Raw genomic sequence first — 17,792 nt, forward strand, 5'->3', positions numbered from 1 at the left:
CAGAGTTAAATGTTTAAACTGTATTGCTGTGAAAATCACTATGATTTTATGTGATCAAAAACATCACTTTATAGAGAGGAGCAGGGGACATGGCATGAAATCCTGTTCTGGTTTAATGATGGAGAGATTCAAATCTCACTCTTTAGGAATTTATCAGAAGTTCTCAGAGCTCATCAAGCTTTGGGTTAGACTTCAGCTGTGATTCTTTTTAAACTTGTTCTCAAAATTTTAGCCCAAAACTCTGAATAATTGAGTTGTAAAAATGAGGCCACAGAAAGAGGAGACAGTTTAAAGCTCTGTTCTGCTGTCCTGTGGCAGGCACAACCAATACTTGCCATAATATGAATGAAACAGCTTTGAGCCAGTTCTTTAAACTAAAGAAAGTGCTTTCAGAAAGAGTTTTTCCTACAGAAAAATTCTGTGTTTTTTATTCTTGGAATCATTTAAATATTTTAAAAATCATGCTTAAGTAGTGAAATAAACTGCTTTCTTGTATCTGATGGTAGCATTTTTTCTTCAGTGGATATGGCATGATAACATGCAGTTCCTTCAAGACAAGAACATTTTTGAACATACATATTTTGGGTAAGTTTTTCTTTAAAAATGTAATATTAATGCTTCTTTTCTTCTTGCAGATTATCATAATTTATTTTAATTAACACATAAAATTACTGACTCTAGGTTTATGTGGCAGTTGTGTAGTAGCATCCCAAGTACACTACCAGATCCAAAAGCGGTTTCTCTGATGACAGCAAAGGTAAGGATTTCCAAAGAATCTCATCTTCTCTTAACTGTTTCCTTGTTGACATTTTAATTCATGCATTCTGAATTAATGGTGCCATTTTTTTTTCCAGTTAAGCACTTCCTTTGTACTAGAGACATTTATTCATTCAAAGGAAAAGGTATTCGATTTACTTGTAAATTCTCATTAAGTAGCTGCATGAATCTAGTGAAAAGCAGATGTGTACTTTCCATATTAAAAGTGGGAGTTTGAGCTGTAAAATCACTATATATGATGCTAAGTTATGTTTAAAGTGTCATTTACCACATTTATAGTGAGCACTGCACAATGGAATATAATGTGTATGTTAAAATGTATGGACTGGTATGTATCTGTAGGTGCAACGTATTATTAATTCATAAAATGTTTATTGTTTATAACTCTTAAGATTTGGTGCTTTACTGAACCATTTAGAAATGTGTAAAGATTATGCTGGAATTCATTATTTAAAGTTACAGTTTTTCCTGTATTTCTTTTCACAGCCTACAATGCTTCAGTGGATTGAACTGTTAACAAAACAGTTTAATAACAGTCAGGCAGCTTGTGAAGTAAGTGACTTAGGAACTCAGCAAAGTACAAACCAACTTTCTATATATTGTTTAACTTTCCTGGAGGTTCGTATCCCTGGAATATTTTGGACTATGAACTGCTGTATTTGGTATATTTGTGCTCTATGAGATGAAATTCGTCCGCTCTGATTACTGCAGATCCTGGAGAATGACTTAACTTTTATTTGCAGAAACCTATGTTGAGACCACAGGCCAAAATAATTTTGTCACTGGAATAAGAGAGAGCCAGTGTCACAAAATCTTTATTTGATTATTAAGTAGTGACTTATGTAATGAAGACTTGCTTAAATTAACTCACACAAGAGACATGGAAAGACAAAGAATTTGCTGTGGTCTTGTTGAAAGCAACTTTGAGATACTGAAGAAAGTTTTGAGAATATTTCTGTGATAATTTAAATGTACAAGGAGCTCAACATAGACTGTGTCCTGCCTTAGACTTTATTCAATAGAAAGGAATTAAATCCATGATGCTTTTAGAAATTGATTCAAGGTTGATAAATTATGTGAAATTCAGTATTTGGGTGTACAGTTGTCTCAACGGGGTGTAGTCCTAAGATGTTTTGAGTTGAAGACATTTAATATAGTAAAGAATACTCAAGTACAATTAAAATAAAAGTAAGAACATTGATTCTTTATTTTAAGCTGTCTTTCCTTGTGACTCAAACAGAATTCTGGGAGTCAGAAGACTGAGCTGTGTTATTTGCTGAGTCTGACTTGGAATGAGTCATTCTCTGTTAGTTTTATAGTTTTTGGGTCTCTGGAGGCCACGAGGCTTTTCCACATGTTAAAATACAAAAGATCTAACTTGGGAAGCTCTGTTTAATCCTATCACTCTTCTACAAGATTCTTCAGGTTTTGCTTTTTTGTAAGCATGATTTTTATGCTGTTGACATCACTTTGCAGGATAAGTGTGTTCTTCCAGGTAATTTTCTAATGGCATGTAGAGCACAGGGATAAGGAAATACCAGATATAAATTTATATTGCTGTTTACTGCTATTGATCTTTATTTCTTTATTTCTTCATGCACAGAAGACATTTTAGATTTCCCTTGGATTAAAACTTGCCTATTCCTTAATAATAGTAACATCGATTTCTCTTCAGACTTTAATATCATGCAAAAAAGAAGATTGGACTAGAGCAAGTGTGGAACAAAACTAACACAGTATGTATCTTCTGCAGTGGTTTTTGGATCGTATGGCTGATGATGATTGGTGGCCAATGCAGATTCTAATAAAGTGTCCCAATCAGATTGTGAGGCAGGTAAGAAAAAAGTTCCTTTCCAAGTCAGGTGACTGCTTGACCTGTGACCAGAAACAGCCAGTTCTTATGGCTGTGATTCTGACAGTTTCAGTGAATACCTGTAATTGTCTAAAGATATTTGGCCATGGGAGTGTTACTGTTTGAAACAACCCCAGCATAGCTGTACAGTCAGGATCACTAAATCACAGTAGATGCAAATTAAGGTTTCTACGACTCCCTCTTGATCTCTACAAATCTGAACACTTTACATTAAAAAATGGTTTTTTTCTGAATTAATTCAACAATAGGTCATCAAGCTACACTGTCAGAAAACAAAAAAAAAAATCAAACTATTTACACTTAGTACTCCTCAAAGCTCCAATTTAAAACTTCTGTAATAAATTTTTGTGGGTAGAGGTGATTTTACAATATTATGCCACAAAGCTTTGTTAATACCCTTTTCTAGACATACTTAAAAAAATCCCCTATATTAGTAGCATATGGACATTCACAAATCCAGCTATTAATAATATCACTTACAAGTGTACTTTCTTTACAAGTTGTTAAGGTATAAACTTTAACAGTTACTCTGTGTCACCTGAATTCTTCAGTTGGATTTCTGGTTCTTAAAGTGATATTTCTATGTAGACCCATACATAGTTTTTGTGTGCAACGCATCAGAAAAAGAATATATTTCATGGCAAAACATTATGCAAGGTCTTAGGCAAGGTCTTCTCCTCATGAATGCTTTTCATGAAAAGGAAGGAATTTCCTTCAAATTTTCACAAGAATTCCTATAAGCCAACAGCAAAATTAAATACATCTTGCCAAAAAAATGAAAATGTTTCAGAAAATAGGGATAGAAGGAAAAAAGTTGAGTCATGTTTCAGTGCACACCAATATGAAAGGCTTTAGGGTTCCTCCATGAGATCTGTTCATAAAAACCAGGTTTGGCTCTTCTGTTAAAATACAATCTCAGCTTTGTCTTTCAAACTTTGAACCTTTGAAGAGCTGGCAGTGGGACTTGGAGACAGAATATTCTTTGCTTAGGAGTGACATATTGACCTTTTTGTGAAGGACTGAAGATGTGGAGTTCATTCCCTTCTCTGTTTCCAGATGTTCCAGCGCTTGTGTATCCACGTGATCCAGAGGCTGAGGCCAGTACATGCACACCTTTATCTGCAGCCAGGAATGGAAGACTGGTAAAATAAACCCCCTGCAAACTTCTCTTCATTCCATGCATTGCTACAGCTGCTTTTATCGATGAGTCACTCAAAACAGTCATGTAAAGCTGAAATAGTGCTAATTGTTCTTCGTTATTCTGCCCAAACTTCTCCAATTTATTTAAAAAGGTTGCAAAGAGCAGTGTCAAATAGTTTGAAACATTTGCTCCCTTAGAGTAGGTTTTCAGCATGGTCTTCATTTTTCCTGTCACTTGGACGCTGCAAGTGTAAATCTCACTGCTTAGACTTGAGAATCCTGCTGAGTTGGATCTGGAAGCACAAAGGTGGAAGTTTTTATTTGTACATCCTGTAAAAGAGTTTGGAGATCAGAGGTTAATCCTATAACTAAATCACAGGTTTTGTCAAAAAGGAGGAAGAGCCCTCTTGGATTCTCTTTTGCTCTGCTTATTATCAAGAAAACTGTCACTTTATCTCCAATTATGAAACACTTAAACTCTTCTTGATACATGATAAGAAGAAAAAAGTGGTTTTTCTTTCACCTCTTGTGTTAAAGTTGTGATTGTGATAATAAATTTTCCCCAGAGCGAAAACGGCAGAGTTAATAATAACTATGCTGCCATATCAAAATTCATGAAGATACAATTTTCATGGCAAAAAGTAGAATTTAATTTGCTTTGAAAGCCTTACTAGTGTCTATAACTTGGTTTTGTTCAGTGACAAGGTCCAACCTTGAGCAGATGTCTGAGGCTGAAATTCTCCCTGAGTAGCTGCATGAATCTCGTGAAAAGCAGATCTGTACTTTCCATTTTAGAAGTGGAATTTTGAGCTGTAAAATGACCATATATGATGCAGAGTTAATGTTCAGAGTGTCTGAGGCTGAAGGTGGATGTTCTCTGCCTTGTCAGGCTGCTGTTGTGTTCAGGAGGGTGCCTTGCCTTGGTCCCATAGCTATAATTGCATTCCCATTAAATTCAACAAGCAAATCAAGAGGATGATTTTAAGTAGGAGATCCCCAATACCCTTGTTCTGAGAGATCTTTTCCTGAGCAGCATCTTGATTCACAACACTAATTTGATGAACTCTTCAGCATTTCAAGTGCCCGATGCTCCCTTAGGTTGGGTTAGTTGTTACCCAGGCTGACAACTAACCTGAGAGCAGGACAGAGCAGGAATTTTGGTGAATTCCTTTGTTTGGGCTGGCTCAGGATGACTTTGTGCTCTGTGTCCTGTGTGAAACACCCACCCTGGTTGTTGTTGTTGCTGCCAGCTCTGATGACATGGACGGGCCCGTGGAGGACATCGGGAGCCGCTCGTGTGTCACGCGCTTCGTGAAGACCCTGTTGTCCATCATGGAGCACGGCGTCAAACCCCACAGCAAGCACCTCACCGAGTACTTCGCCTTTCTCTATGAATTTGCCAAAATGGGAGAGGAGGAGGTGAGTATAGCCTTGGATTTGGGGAGTTAGTTGCTGGTATCTGTGCACAAATATGTTTTCAAGTAATCCCATCCCTGTGTTTTTCAGAGCCAGTTTTTGCTCTCTCTGCAAGCCATATCCACAATGGTCCATTTCTACATGGGAACCAAAGGGCCTGAGAATGTAAGTTTGAGAATTTTATATAACAGGAGCTAATCTTTCCTGTTTTACATCTGTGATCATTACTGCTGTGTGTCTTGAACCATCTTTCAGCCGTTACATTAAAATTGCTTCACTTCCACAATATTTTTCAATGTGTGAGTGAATATAATATTAAAAAAAAAAGTTGAATTGACTGTTACTGTTTAGTACAGAAATTTGCACTGAGTAAAAGCAATTAAAGTTGCCCTTACTTGATAGTAATGGTAATGTTGTTAACAATTGATTGCTTACTCCTGTTGTACAACTTAGCTGCTTAAATTTACCTGCTTTTTTTGTTAAATAGACCATATCTTCAGCCAGCCTACCTCTTGCATTTGTAAATACAATTTTGCTTGTGCAAAGTGAATGTTTCAATGTGAAAGTCAGTTAATTAGATGCTTACCTGGCTTGGTTCATGCAAGTTGATGAAGTTGTTTGCAATAAAGGACAGGGTAATGCAAAGGCCCTTTGAAATGAAGGCACAGATGTCCACACTGAAGTTCTCTGGTTTTTCCTTAGCCCCAGGTGGAAGTGCTTTCTGAGGAAGAAGGGGAGGAAGAAGAGGAAGAAGAAGATATCCTTTCTTTAGCAGAAGAGAAATACAGGCCTGCTGCTCTTGAAAAGATGATTGCCCTGATTGCTCTTCTGGTGGAACAGTCTCGCTCAGAAAGGCAAGAGCTTCTGAAAAAACAAGATCAATTTAGAATTTATAGTTCAGAAAGGAGTCAGAAATTTTATGGGTTTGTCTGAGGGTTTTACTGTGGGCTTTTTCAACAGCATAAATAAGCTTGTATATGAGCCCATTACATTTTTAATAACTTAAAAAGGGACTCTCATTGTTGACCAAATGAAAGACTTGGGTTAAATACTTGAACACATTCAATTGCCCACATTTGGTTTTCTTTTTTTATCTCGGTCAAGTACAGCTCTTTTTTTTGTTCAGTTTTACATCAACACCTTTATTGTCTCTTGTATATTGTGATACTGAAGAATATGAACTAACACTCAGTCTGAGTGTCTCCCTAACCATCATGATGGCTGAAGTAAAGTGATCATTTTCTTTTGTTTTTTAGGCATTTGACCTTGTCACAAAATGACATGGCAGCGTTGACAGGAGGAAAGGTAATCAAGCTAAAAATGGCTGCTACAGCCTCCTGAACCCTCTGTGATGTGTAGCTGTAGGCAGTGTACTGTATCTTCTTATTTGTTGCAGGGTTTCCCTTTTTTATTCCAACATATCCGTGATGGGATCAACATCAGGCAAACCTGCAACCTCATTTTCAGTTTGTGCCGCTACAACAATCGCCTTGCAGAGCACGTGAGTGGCAGGGACCTGTAGCTGTTTATTGAAATCTCCTCTCATAAGTGTCATGGGGTAATGGTTATTATTTTAACTGAATAAACACAAGTCTAAGTGAGTTTTGTGTGTTTTCTTTTCAAGATTGTGTCCATGCTGTTCACATCTATAGCAAAGCTGACTCCTGAGGTATGTGAACACACCAGCTGTCTAGTAAATAATCTGTAGTCATATTTGCCTGGTTTAAATCACAGAAATAATCCTTTGCTCATCAAAAGTCTTGCATGGAAGATGGAAATGTCTGTGCCATTGAATGAAGTCTAACTGCACTGTTTGTGAAGTTTTGCAGAAAAACAGACATTTGCTGTGCCACTTAGGATGAAAGTTTTATTCAAATCAAATAAGATTTCTAGATTCTCCACCCATATTAATTTCTTTTAAAAAGTTGGTAACATTAAAGTATTGTGTGCAAGAATAAGTGGAGATAATTACTTATTATCAGAGTCTTCAAGATCAGGGGCACTGTTTTGCAGTTCTGTGCTGGCAAACACATTTCTCATTCAGAGTAAATTCCTGCCCTGGTATTAACAGAAATACTGAGAGTTCCAAATGGATTCCAGATGCAAAATATATAATTCTAGTTGTAACCACTTTGTTGAAACATCGTTAAAAGCTGGATGAGTCTTCGCAGTGTAAAACCTCAAAATGGGATGCTTTTGGATAAACTTCCCAGGATCCATATTCCATATTATATAAATATATAAAAATAATACCTTACCTGACCTAGTGATATAAATCAGGATAAATTGGTGAATTCTTCAACAATGGACAGCTTGATTTGTTCCCTTTTCTGGAATAATGTCTATATTTCCTGTAATAAATACATACATACATATATATATAGATTTCCTCTAACGTCTCCTAAACTGATCCTGTCTCATATGATCCTGTTGCTTTGCACTGACTGTAACCAGTGGCTTAATTTACAGATATATATGGATTAAATGGTACAAATTAAATAGTAAGGGATTAAAGTATTGTATTATAAATGTTAATGTCTGAAGATCACAGAAATCTTACAGACATTGGGATTAAAAAAATACTCATAAAAACAAGGTGGATGAAATTAAGTAGATGAAATTGGATATTTTTCCCTTTTCTGCATTACAGGCAGCCAATCCTTTTTTCAAATTGCTCACCATGCTCATGGAATTTGCTGGTGGACCTCCAGGAATGCCACCCTTTGCTTCTTACATTCTGCAGAGGATATGGGAGGTACAATAAGTAAAATAAAACAGAAGCTAAATTGTCTTTCTCTTATTGGTTATTTTATGTCTCTTTTGCATTTTGTTGTCATTCTTGCTGCATCAGTCCATGATTTTTTAATTACCATTCCTCTTCTGAATAAACAGCAACAGCCAATAGACAATAAAAAGTTCTGTTGTAACTTAATGTAGGGTTAATGGTTCTTCCAGTTTAACTTCAAATTTTAGTTTAATGAGAAGCTAATTGATTCATAATAAAGGCCTAGAATGCTTTTTCCAGACAAATTCCACATAGTTTTCTCAGTTATCCTTTCGCAAGGCCTGTAAAATGTTTCAACACCCATCATTTGATTGTGGGGGTTTTTTTTTGGCCTTTATGTACAGATTCCTTGAATATTGTTTTGACTTTTTTGGTTCTCTGTAAAATGTCTATTAACACTTTTAATGCATAAAATAGTGCCAAACTGAGTCTGCTGGATAATTGCTGTGTGCAGGACCAACCTTGCTTGTGTTTCCAAATGAGAGAGACTTTTTAACCAAGTTGGCACAGGGATGAATTCCTTCATCTGAGCCATAGATGAGCCATTAAAGCTTTCTCTTTACCTACCTGCTCTGAGTTCCCAGTGCAATTCACTGTCTTCATTCCTGGCTGAGAACAGCGTGGCCAGCCTGGAGACGGCTGAGGACCAGCTCATTCCTTTAACTCCCTTTCAAAAATGGGGCTGGAGCACTGTGGGATGGGACATGGATTGCTGTTCCAGAGGGTTTCCTCCTGGTCAGGAGCAGCTGTAGGATCACAAGTGATGGATGAGCTGTAACTGCTGTGCCTCAGGTAAAGGGAGTTAAAATGGCACATCTCAAGGGACACAGTGACACCCAGCTGGTGACACAGGTCCAGGGATATAAATTGTGCAGGCAGGGATGTGAGACCCAGCAGTGAATACACAGACTTGGGGTGTGGAATCTACTTCAACAGGCTCTCCAGCTTCTGGAAGTCATTAAAAAGTGATTGAACTCTGCAGACACTGAGAAATTATTGTCTCTTTCTTGGACATTCCCTCCAGCCATTACCCAGGAAACCTGAGAGAGCAATTTGTCATTTCTAAATAAAGGAAGGAGATTGTTCTTAAGGTGTTTATTTTTAAAATGAGATTAAAATTTTATAAGCAGAGTTATGGTCGTGTCAGCTGCTCATATTCTTCAGGTGGAGTAGGGGAACTGGGACCAGCTTCAGCAACCCAGTTACTACCTCTGGTTCCTTAGGGTAAAATTCTTCTTGTCTGGGCACCTGGGCCTTGAAGTAAAAAGAAAGTAGTTTTTAAACTAACTAACAGAAGAACAAACGACATTTACTGGCCTCATGGCTACAGATTTCCAGCTACACAGAGCTAGAAAAGCAGAGGAAGCCTTGTTTTCTCCTTATTCTCTCAAGGTTTGCTGACTGCACAAGGACTTATTGCCTTTGGAAAGTGCTGGATGAATTTATTCCTTGAAATTGTATATTCAAAAAAAAATTATGTAGTTACCTTCAGCATGAAGCTGTATGAACATCTTTGCATACCATTTATGTTCTTTTGATTTAACTTATAAAAATACCGATTCAGTGTTAAGGTTTTCTGTTATATATATTTAAAAGATACTTGTTTATAAAGATAAAGCTGTTCCATCTTAGTGCTTAATATTTCAACTCCTAAATATCTCATAATATGCAGAAAGAATAGGCATAGTAATTTCCTGAGCTTTGGACTGAACTTTCAAAACTGTGAACAAGGTTCCAAAGCACAAACCAGTGAAATTTAATAAGGTTTTCTTTTTGTGCAGAGCAGCTCAGTCTTGCAGGTGCTTTGATAGCCCTAAATGATTTTAAAAAGAAATGTTGAAAGTGATTTTAAGGGGTTTCTAATACAATCATTGCATAGTAGGAAGATAAATGTATTCCTTTTGATTTTTTCCCCCTCTCCTTTAGGTCATTGAGTACAACCCCTCGCAGTGCCTGGACTGGCTGGCTGTGCAAACCCCTCGGAACAAACTCGCTCACAGCTGGGTCCTGCAGAACATGGAAAACTGGGTTGAACGTTTCCTCCTGGCACACAACTACCCTCGTGTGAGAACTTGTAAGTGGATTTTAATTGGAGAAAATCTGTCACCTGTTGCAGTGAGTTGCATGCTCCTGTGTTTGTCTTTTCTTCCATTTCCACTTGTTTTAGAATTGCTGGGTTTTAAAATCTTGGGATAACTGTGGTGCCTCATACAGAGGTGTTACCAGTTTTGATGAAAAAAACTGTGTTTTCCTTTGGTACCTTGAATGATACATCGGTAGGTTGTTTATTTTAAGGGGTTAATCTGCAAGGTCCAGGAAAACCTAAGGAAGGAAAAGGTTGTCCATTGTGTCCATCACGTGGCTGTACAATAGGTGGGAGGAGTACATATTGTTCTTCCACAGGAATCTCCAGCTGAGTCCTTTGAACTTGTGGATCAAGGAGAAGCCACCTGTGCTTTCTCCCGGATTCCAGGGTATCCTGAGTCTCTGCCTTGTTCTGCTGGGAATCACACTGTCATATTGCCAGAGAACATTTTCAGCCTTCCCTGTGTCCATTTTTTTTACAAAGGAGGCTCCACAGTACAGGCCACTGACCTTTAATACGTTTCTGTGGCTGAGGGAGATGGGAAAACTGAAGGTACAGCTTTGCAACAGGCTCCAATTGTAAACGTCTCTGAGGAGGTAATGTCCTCTTGATTGAGCAATGGACAACTTCAGTCATGGAAAACCTCTGGGATGCACTGTGTGGTGGGATCTGGGATCACATTCTGTGGTGGGATGCATTGTGTTAGCACAGGGAGAACCAGGCAGCAGACAGGGATGTAGGTAGCGCATCCCAGCACCGCTTTTAATGTGCTTTGTGCTACACTTATCCACTTGGATGTTTTTTCTCGTGTGAATACAGTAATACCAGATGCTGTAAAATGCTTTGAAATCTGTAAATGGAACACGCAGTGCAGTTTAATTGCTGTTTACATGGCTGTTAAGCAGGTATGTCACTGTCAAAGGTGTAACAAATCTGTTTTTATTTGAAGCTGCAGCCTATCTCTTGGTGTCGCTTATTCCAAGCAATTCCTTCCGTCAGATGTTCCGATCGACCCGCTCTTTGCACATCCCCACACGGGACCTGCCCCTCAGCCCCGACACCACAGTAGTTCTGCACCAGGTCTACAATGTGCTCCTTGGCTTGCTCTCACGAGCCAAGCTCTACGTGGACGCTGCTGTGCACGGCACCACCAAACTGGTGCCCTACTTCAGTTTCATGACGTACTGCTTGATCTCCAAAACTGAGAAGCTCATGTTCTCCACTTATTTCATGGACTTATGGAACCTCTTCCAGCCAAAGCTCTCGGAGCCAGCCATCGCCACCAACCACAACAAGCAGGCCCTGCTGTCCTTCTGGTACAATGTGTGCGTGGACTGTCCCGAGAACGTGCGCCTTATCGTGCAGAACCCCGTGGTGACCAAGAACATTGCCTTCAATTACATCCTCGCGGACCACGACGACCAGGATGTGGTGCTCTTCAACCGTGGGATGCTGCCCGCCTACTACGGCATCCTGCGCCTGTGCTGCGAGCAGTCCCCTGCCTTCACCAGGCAGCTGGCTTCTCACCAGAACATCCAGTGGGCCTTCAAGAACCTCACCCCTCACGCCAGTCAATACCCAGGAGTAAGTGACCGACGCCACCAAGCACCGTTCCTGTGTCCCCTCTCACCCAGTGTCTCTTGTAACTTAACGCACCCGGTGGTGAAAGTATTGCATGTGGGTTTCCTGGTGGAAGTAATTTGTGTCTTTAGATCCATTTGCTAGACTTTAGGGGGAATAGGTTTGGGTTTTCCTTGCTGTGTAGCAGCTAGAGGAAGTTGTTGTTTTCTGGGAGCAGGCACTGTTGTTTCCACTGTTGAGTACTCCAGCCTAGTCATAAGAGGCAAGGAATAAGCTTTGATGGTGGTCCCTAGGAAGGAGATTGCATTGTAACAAAGGTGGAGGAATTCCCAATTTGTTCTTTGCTTTCAGCTTCTGGAATAGAGCCAAGATTTAGCCTGTAGCATTCCAGGGGAGGACAGCCTGGTTCCCCCTGGGAGCACCCAGGTACCTTAGGCAGACCTGGGAGTTGTGCTGTCATTACAACACAGTGACACCCAGCAGAGATCAGGTGCTGGGCAGAGTAGGCTGTGTGTGATGCTCAAACAACAGGCTTACAGAGGCTGGAAGAGACAACAGGCCTGGGTTTGAGTGATTACACAGTGAATATTGCTTTGGGATCCTTTGTGGTGTGCAGGGACACAAAGAATACAATCACTGTGAAGAGGAGGAGGATGCAGGGATTCTTCCATATTGACCTTCTGCCTAGATCAGCTCACAGGGAAATTTTACATCTGACAGTCCCATTGCTCTCCTTGGTGGCATCTCCCCTCAGAAATCTCACTTTGTCTTGCAAGGGACCTGAGTTACTCCACTGTGTTCGGTGTTTGCCAGGCATATGGGACTGCAGCAGCGTTTGGCACAAGCAGCTTTTCAAATGCTTGGTCCCAGAGATGGGGATTTCAGATTGCGTTGCACATACATATGTGACACATGTACATTATGTACACATAAATGCAACAGTGAGCTGTGCTCTTAGGAAGAATCAAGACATCTAATTTTATAACTTTGAAAGAAAGTCTGAACCGTACCATAGTGAAAGAGCTGACTCTAACCAAGTATTTCTGTGTGTTTTAGGCAGTAGAAGAGCTGTTTAACCTCATGCAGCTGTTTGTAGCTCAGAGGCCAGACATGAGAGAGGAAGAGATAGAGGACATAAAGCAATTTAAGAAAACCACCATAAGCTGTTACCTGCGCTGCTTGGACGGACGCTCTTGTTGGACGACTCTCATAAGGTACAGCTCTGTGCTCATCCAGCAGCTCAGCTGGAATTCCATCCTCAGCCTCCCACCACGAGCAGAGCTGGAGTTCCAGCTGCTCCTGTTGGCAGCTGTTACTTTGGAGCAGAAATGTGATGTAGAAATTGTGCCTGTGGGACAGTTTTATTGTATCGCGTCTTCAAAGAGTGTTTCATTTCTGGTCGTAGGAAGTACAGCTGAAAGTGCTGCTTGGGCATTCTCAGCAGAGCTGTAAATTGCCTGTGCATGTAGGTCAGGGCTGGGGTTTTAAATGGAGCTGTTGGTGCACTGAAAACCTTGTGGAAAGGACAGTGTTACCTGGAGGGGCTACATGCACTCACCTGGCACTGACCTGTCACAGAGCACAGCCACGTTGTTGCAAGTAATCTTTATGTTGAAAGAAACCATTCATTAGCATAATACTTACCTTTCTGTTCTGCTCTAAGCACAAAATATTCTGATAAAAATGTTTCCAGACATTTAAAAGGCCAAACATATGCTTGACTGAATCTGTTTAAATGTAGCGTAAACTTCTGTCTTTCAAAGTACATAATTTTCCACATTTTTGCAGAGCTTGTATGGGAAATATTTCTGTAAAGGTTACATATAAATTATTTTCCGTAACATAAAGGAGGTTGATGGCAGAGACATTTTTAAATTAAAAAGGGGAGGAGGGGGGGTAATGATGAGAAGAATTATGTTATTTTGGGGTTTCTTTGTTCTCTTGTGATTATTTTCCAAAATAACAGCATGAGTATAACAATTTTAAGCTTGGGATGCAATTTTCAGTGTTCTCAATGTTTGGATTCTTTTCCTAGTGCCTTCAGAATATTATTAGAATCTGATGAAGACAGACTTCTCGTTGTGTTCAATAGAGGATTGATTCTGATGACTGAGGTAATTACTTTGTTATTTAATTATAGCAAACATCTCACCCTGCTACTTCCCCTGTCAGCTTTAATAAGATTTCTTTTTAGTACTAAAAAGATCAGGAAATTGTTTGTCTTCTTCTCAGGACAGAGGGAAAACCACCCACTGATTATGCTGAGAGGAATAAATTTATGCTTTTTCAGTGTCATTCCTTTTATTACAGGTAGTTGAGAATGAATGGCTGAGTGCAGTCACACAGTTGTCAGTAGTTAAAATGTGTTAAGACAACAGGTTAAAAACCAGAAATAACTTAAAGGGTACTCAGCTGCAGTTGTGGTTAATATTTCTGACCCTCCTTTGAGGCCCTCCTGAGACAATTCTCCTTTTTTTCCCTACCTATTGTGCCTTTGTTTGCAAGGAGTGGTCTGAAACACAAACTCGATTTCTCTGTGATGGAACTAAATCTAAAATGCATTTTTGGAGAACATCTAATTGTTGTAAATGGGGATTTGGTCTATTGAGACCAGACCAGAATTATTTCAAAATTGAATGGAAAAAAATTAAATAATGCACCTCTGAAATGGATGCAGTTGGAATGTCAGGGCCCTACTCCCAGGACTTTCACTCTACAGATCTACATGTCCTGATGGGTGGAATATCCTGGATTCCATTCAGCACTCCCATGACTGAGCTGATGGATGAGAACCTGTGTTTATTAAAAGCACTGGCAGTGCTCCATGGGGCAGGATCCCTTTGAGAACAAGAATAAAAATCTGGATGTGCTGGAGAAAGCATAAAACCAAAATTTAGTTCATTCTTGGCACCTGTAGAATGGTGTATTCAGGAGAGAGATTAAAATGGGAAAATCCATGGTGCAAAACAAGTGGCTCAGAGGTAATTGTGGCTGTGCAGAAAATGGGATTTTGGAACAGGTTGCTGCAAGAGGGGGCAGCCAGCACAACTGGAAGTTGTCAGAAGGACTGGGAGCAAACATCTGTCAAGGATGTTTAGTCTGCCTTTAGCCACGTGGCTGGACTGGATGATACTTTCAGGTTGATTCCAGTCCCATTTTTATATGGTTTATATAAAAAATTCTTTTAACTGTTTTTATGTCACTGGTTTGCATTTTCTGGGGAGAAGTGTGACAGAAGGAGCTGGAGAAAACTTGAGTTTTCAGGAGCTTTTTATAAATATAAGCCTATAGATTAATTAATTGTAGTTAATAGCATATCTGTTCCTTTTCGTTATGAAAATACCTCCATCCAGTAAACTGGTTGTAAAAGGTCAGGACCTGGGCTATAAGGTTATCCATACATGAAATGTAAGTAGATTAAGGTACATACATAGATATATAAAAAAATAAATTGGTTTCGCTTAGTTAGCCCTCATCCATACTAACAATGGATGATTAAGTTTGTGAAGAGTGTGTAATATGAAATGAACTTATCTTGTGTAAAACATTGCTAGAAATTGAATTAAATTGATGCTACTTTCCAGCTTGAGGTGATCAGGTCTTATATTGTCACTTGTTGGCTGGAAGTGTTTTGCCTGGTGACAAAAAACTGCATTAAGGAGTTGTCACATGCAGGAAAGTTTTCCAGTTAAGGGTGGCCATGTGTCTTTTGTCTTCACTGTAATATAAAAAGGGCCTGGCAAGGGTTTGCATTCTAGGGACTGAGGCTACTGTTCCTTTATCTTTCAAATACCCCAGCTGATTAAATAGCTTCTCTTACATCCCGTGCTAGAATTTTTGCAGCTCAGAAATGAGTTGCTTTTCATTCCCAATATTACTATAAATCACACATGCCCACAAGGTATAAAAGGAGAAGTAATTCATCTGATGTACAACCATATATCCTTCAGCAGCATTTTGAAAAATGATTGGCATCCATCTTAATCCTACCTTTTTTCCCCCAAATTCATATATCTGTGTGTCTTTGTGCACCTCTTGTATCACATTGTCTGCTGGAAGTTTGGGATTACAGGCATATAAAAATACTGTGTCTCAAATGATATTTTGTTCACTGGGTTGTAGATAAAGGTGTGAAAACTTGGTAATTATTTTGAGCTGGTAACACAAACCTTTTACCTGGAAAACAAAAGAACTTTGTGATTATATCCAACACCTTATATTTTTTGAGTATAAAATACCTTGTTTGAGCATAAAATAAATGTACATCTATCTGCAGGATAAAAAGAGGAATACTGACAAGTACCTTAGTTTGGCAACATAACGTTTTGGCATTTTTTTTCTTCTTCCCAGTCCTTTAACACATTGCACATGATGTACCACGAGGCCACAGCTTGCCATGTGACTGGAGACCTGGTAGAGCTTCTGTCCATTTTCCTTTCAGTTCTGAAATCCACACGTCCATATCTGCAAAGAAAAGGTTTGATTATAACTCTTGAAAGGATTATGCCTCTTGTTTCTAAATTAATTTTCCTCACCCGAAGCCTAGTGTTTTTTCTTGCTTACTAGCTGTTTTTTAAAACTTGCCATACAGTAGAATATGTGTCTGTTAATGGATATTAAATTGTTACTTATTGAATTACTTACTGACTTAATACGAAACTAGATTTCATAAATTTAACAGCAGTAGATCAGTGAGATCTAAAAAAATCCTAGATGGATTAAGACCACGGTGGAGGAAAAAGAGACTCCTCAGCAGTAAAATTTTGTGCTTTTTTTTAATGAGCTTTTGAGCCATGAGCTAAGCAGCCTCCTGGGATGTTTGCATTGCAGATGTGAAGCAAGCTCTCATTCAGTGGCAGGAACGGATTGAATTTGCCCATAAGCTCTTAACTCTGCTCAATTCCTACAGTCCTCCCGAGCTTAGAAACGCCTGCATTGGTAAGTCCTGGCCATGCGGGGCCTGTCCTGCACAGGCCCCTGCCGAGAGATGGAAATGCCACTTACACAAGTGCTCTGCTAGAAACGGGAGGTTGGGATTGTTGGTGTGGTGCTGTCAGTACCTCTGTTCTTACTCCAGAGAGCTCTGGGTTTGTCAGCTCGCATTGAATATTCCTGTGGTCAGTTAAGGCATGCAGGCTGGGGACACAGAAAGTCACGGGTCACATTGTGAGGCCAATTTGCCACCTGATAAGGGGGATGACTGAGGAGTAGCTCCTTAATTCAGGTGTCACTGAGTTTAGAGTCAAATCCCAAATCTGACATTAAAATTCAAACATGAACTAAAGCTCCCCTCAGAAAGGAGCGTGGAGACAGCTCTGAGAAACAGCTTTTCCTGTTAATTTTTATGATTCAGTACTGTGAACTGCAATAGTAGAACTAAAGCATAAATAGCTTGTAGAGAGGAATGGATTTGCTTTTTAAAGTGTAGACACAGATAATACATACAAATGCCCCTCTTGCATTAGCAGAACTATTTCAGAAAGGTCCAGGTTTTTTCTAGTTTAGTAGTTTTTAATATTATTTAATGGATTGCTGGTAAAGGCCTAACACTGTGTCCAAAAACCCTTTTTGTGTGTGATTTGTATGCATTTCCCCCTATTTTGAGTATTTTGTCATTCTCCTCCTGACTGCTGCTGGTTGCCGTTTTCCAGGCATCAAACCTGCTCTGTTAAAGAAGAAGCCAAGAGGGTAATTTGGCAGAGGTTCTCATTCTCCAAGCTGGCCCCTCCCTGGTGGTTGCTGCAGCACTGAGCAGGGTCTCTCCCAGGGGCAGAGGTGAAGGGAATTGGGACGGAGTCAGGGGTGTCACTCAGGTGTTGCTCACGGCGGAGATGCGGCAAAAGGGATACGAGAGAGAGTTTGCAAATGTATGAGCCTTAAGTTGAACTGTTTGCTGTTAAGAAATAACAATTTGTAATAGCAAAAACAACTTTTTGTTTGTAGATGTCCTCAAGGAGCTTGTACTTTTAAGTCCTCATGATTTCCTACATACTCTGGTTCCATTTCTACAGCACAATCATTGTACATACCACCACAGTAATATCCCAAGTAGGTATTTCAGTGATTGTCTTTTGAAGTTCTCTTACACTATTATTACTCTATCGTGTTCCTTGCTGATGTCAAATATTGACCTT

The 17,792-nt window shown here is 39.5% G+C and overlaps 1 protein-coding gene across 12 annotated transcripts in view; it reads left to right on the forward strand.

Moving 5' to 3' along the window:
• The window catches only part of USP34 (ubiquitin specific peptidase 34), a 110,914-nt gene that overhangs the window by 86,928 nt on the left and 6,194 nt on the right, over window positions 1-17,792 (forward strand). For 8 of the 12 annotated variants that reach the window (XM_068186138.1, XM_068186133.1, XM_068186134.1 and 5 more), the window contains 20 exons: window positions 521-585; window positions 682-757; window positions 855-902; window positions 1,264-1,395; window positions 2,531-2,611; window positions 3,707-3,792; window positions 5,041-5,209; window positions 5,297-5,371; window positions 5,909-6,060; window positions 6,463-6,511; window positions 6,603-6,707; window positions 6,831-6,875; window positions 7,857-7,961; window positions 9,918-10,065; window positions 11,027-11,661; window positions 12,715-12,872; window positions 13,694-13,772; window positions 16,009-16,135; window positions 16,489-16,596; window positions 17,602-17,706. In XM_068186138.1, the coding sequence (XP_068042239.1) occupies window positions 521-585; window positions 682-757; window positions 855-902; window positions 1,264-1,395; window positions 2,531-2,611; window positions 3,707-3,792; window positions 5,041-5,209; window positions 5,297-5,371; window positions 5,909-6,060; window positions 6,463-6,511; window positions 6,603-6,707; window positions 6,831-6,875; window positions 7,857-7,961; window positions 9,918-10,065; window positions 11,027-11,661; window positions 12,715-12,872; window positions 13,694-13,772; window positions 16,009-16,135; window positions 16,489-16,596; window positions 17,602-17,706 (2,548 nt within the window). The remainder of the gene's footprint in view (window positions 1-520; window positions 586-681; window positions 758-854; window positions 903-1,263; window positions 1,396-2,530; window positions 2,612-3,706; window positions 3,793-5,040; window positions 5,210-5,296; window positions 5,372-5,908; window positions 6,061-6,462; window positions 6,512-6,602; window positions 6,708-6,830; window positions 6,876-7,856; window positions 7,962-9,917; window positions 10,066-11,026; window positions 11,662-12,714; window positions 12,873-13,693; window positions 13,773-16,008; window positions 16,136-16,488; window positions 16,597-17,601; window positions 17,707-17,792) is intronic. The other 4 variants (XM_068186136.1, XM_068186144.1, XM_068186141.1 and 1 more) reach the window with 1 other exon arrangement.

Source organism: Anomalospiza imberbis, chromosome 3 (genome assembly GCF_031753505.1).
Source record: "Anomalospiza imberbis isolate Cuckoo-Finch-1a 21T00152 chromosome 3, ASM3175350v1, whole genome shotgun sequence".
Lineage (NCBI taxonomy): Eukaryota > Metazoa > Chordata > Aves > Passeriformes > Viduidae > Anomalospiza > Anomalospiza imberbis.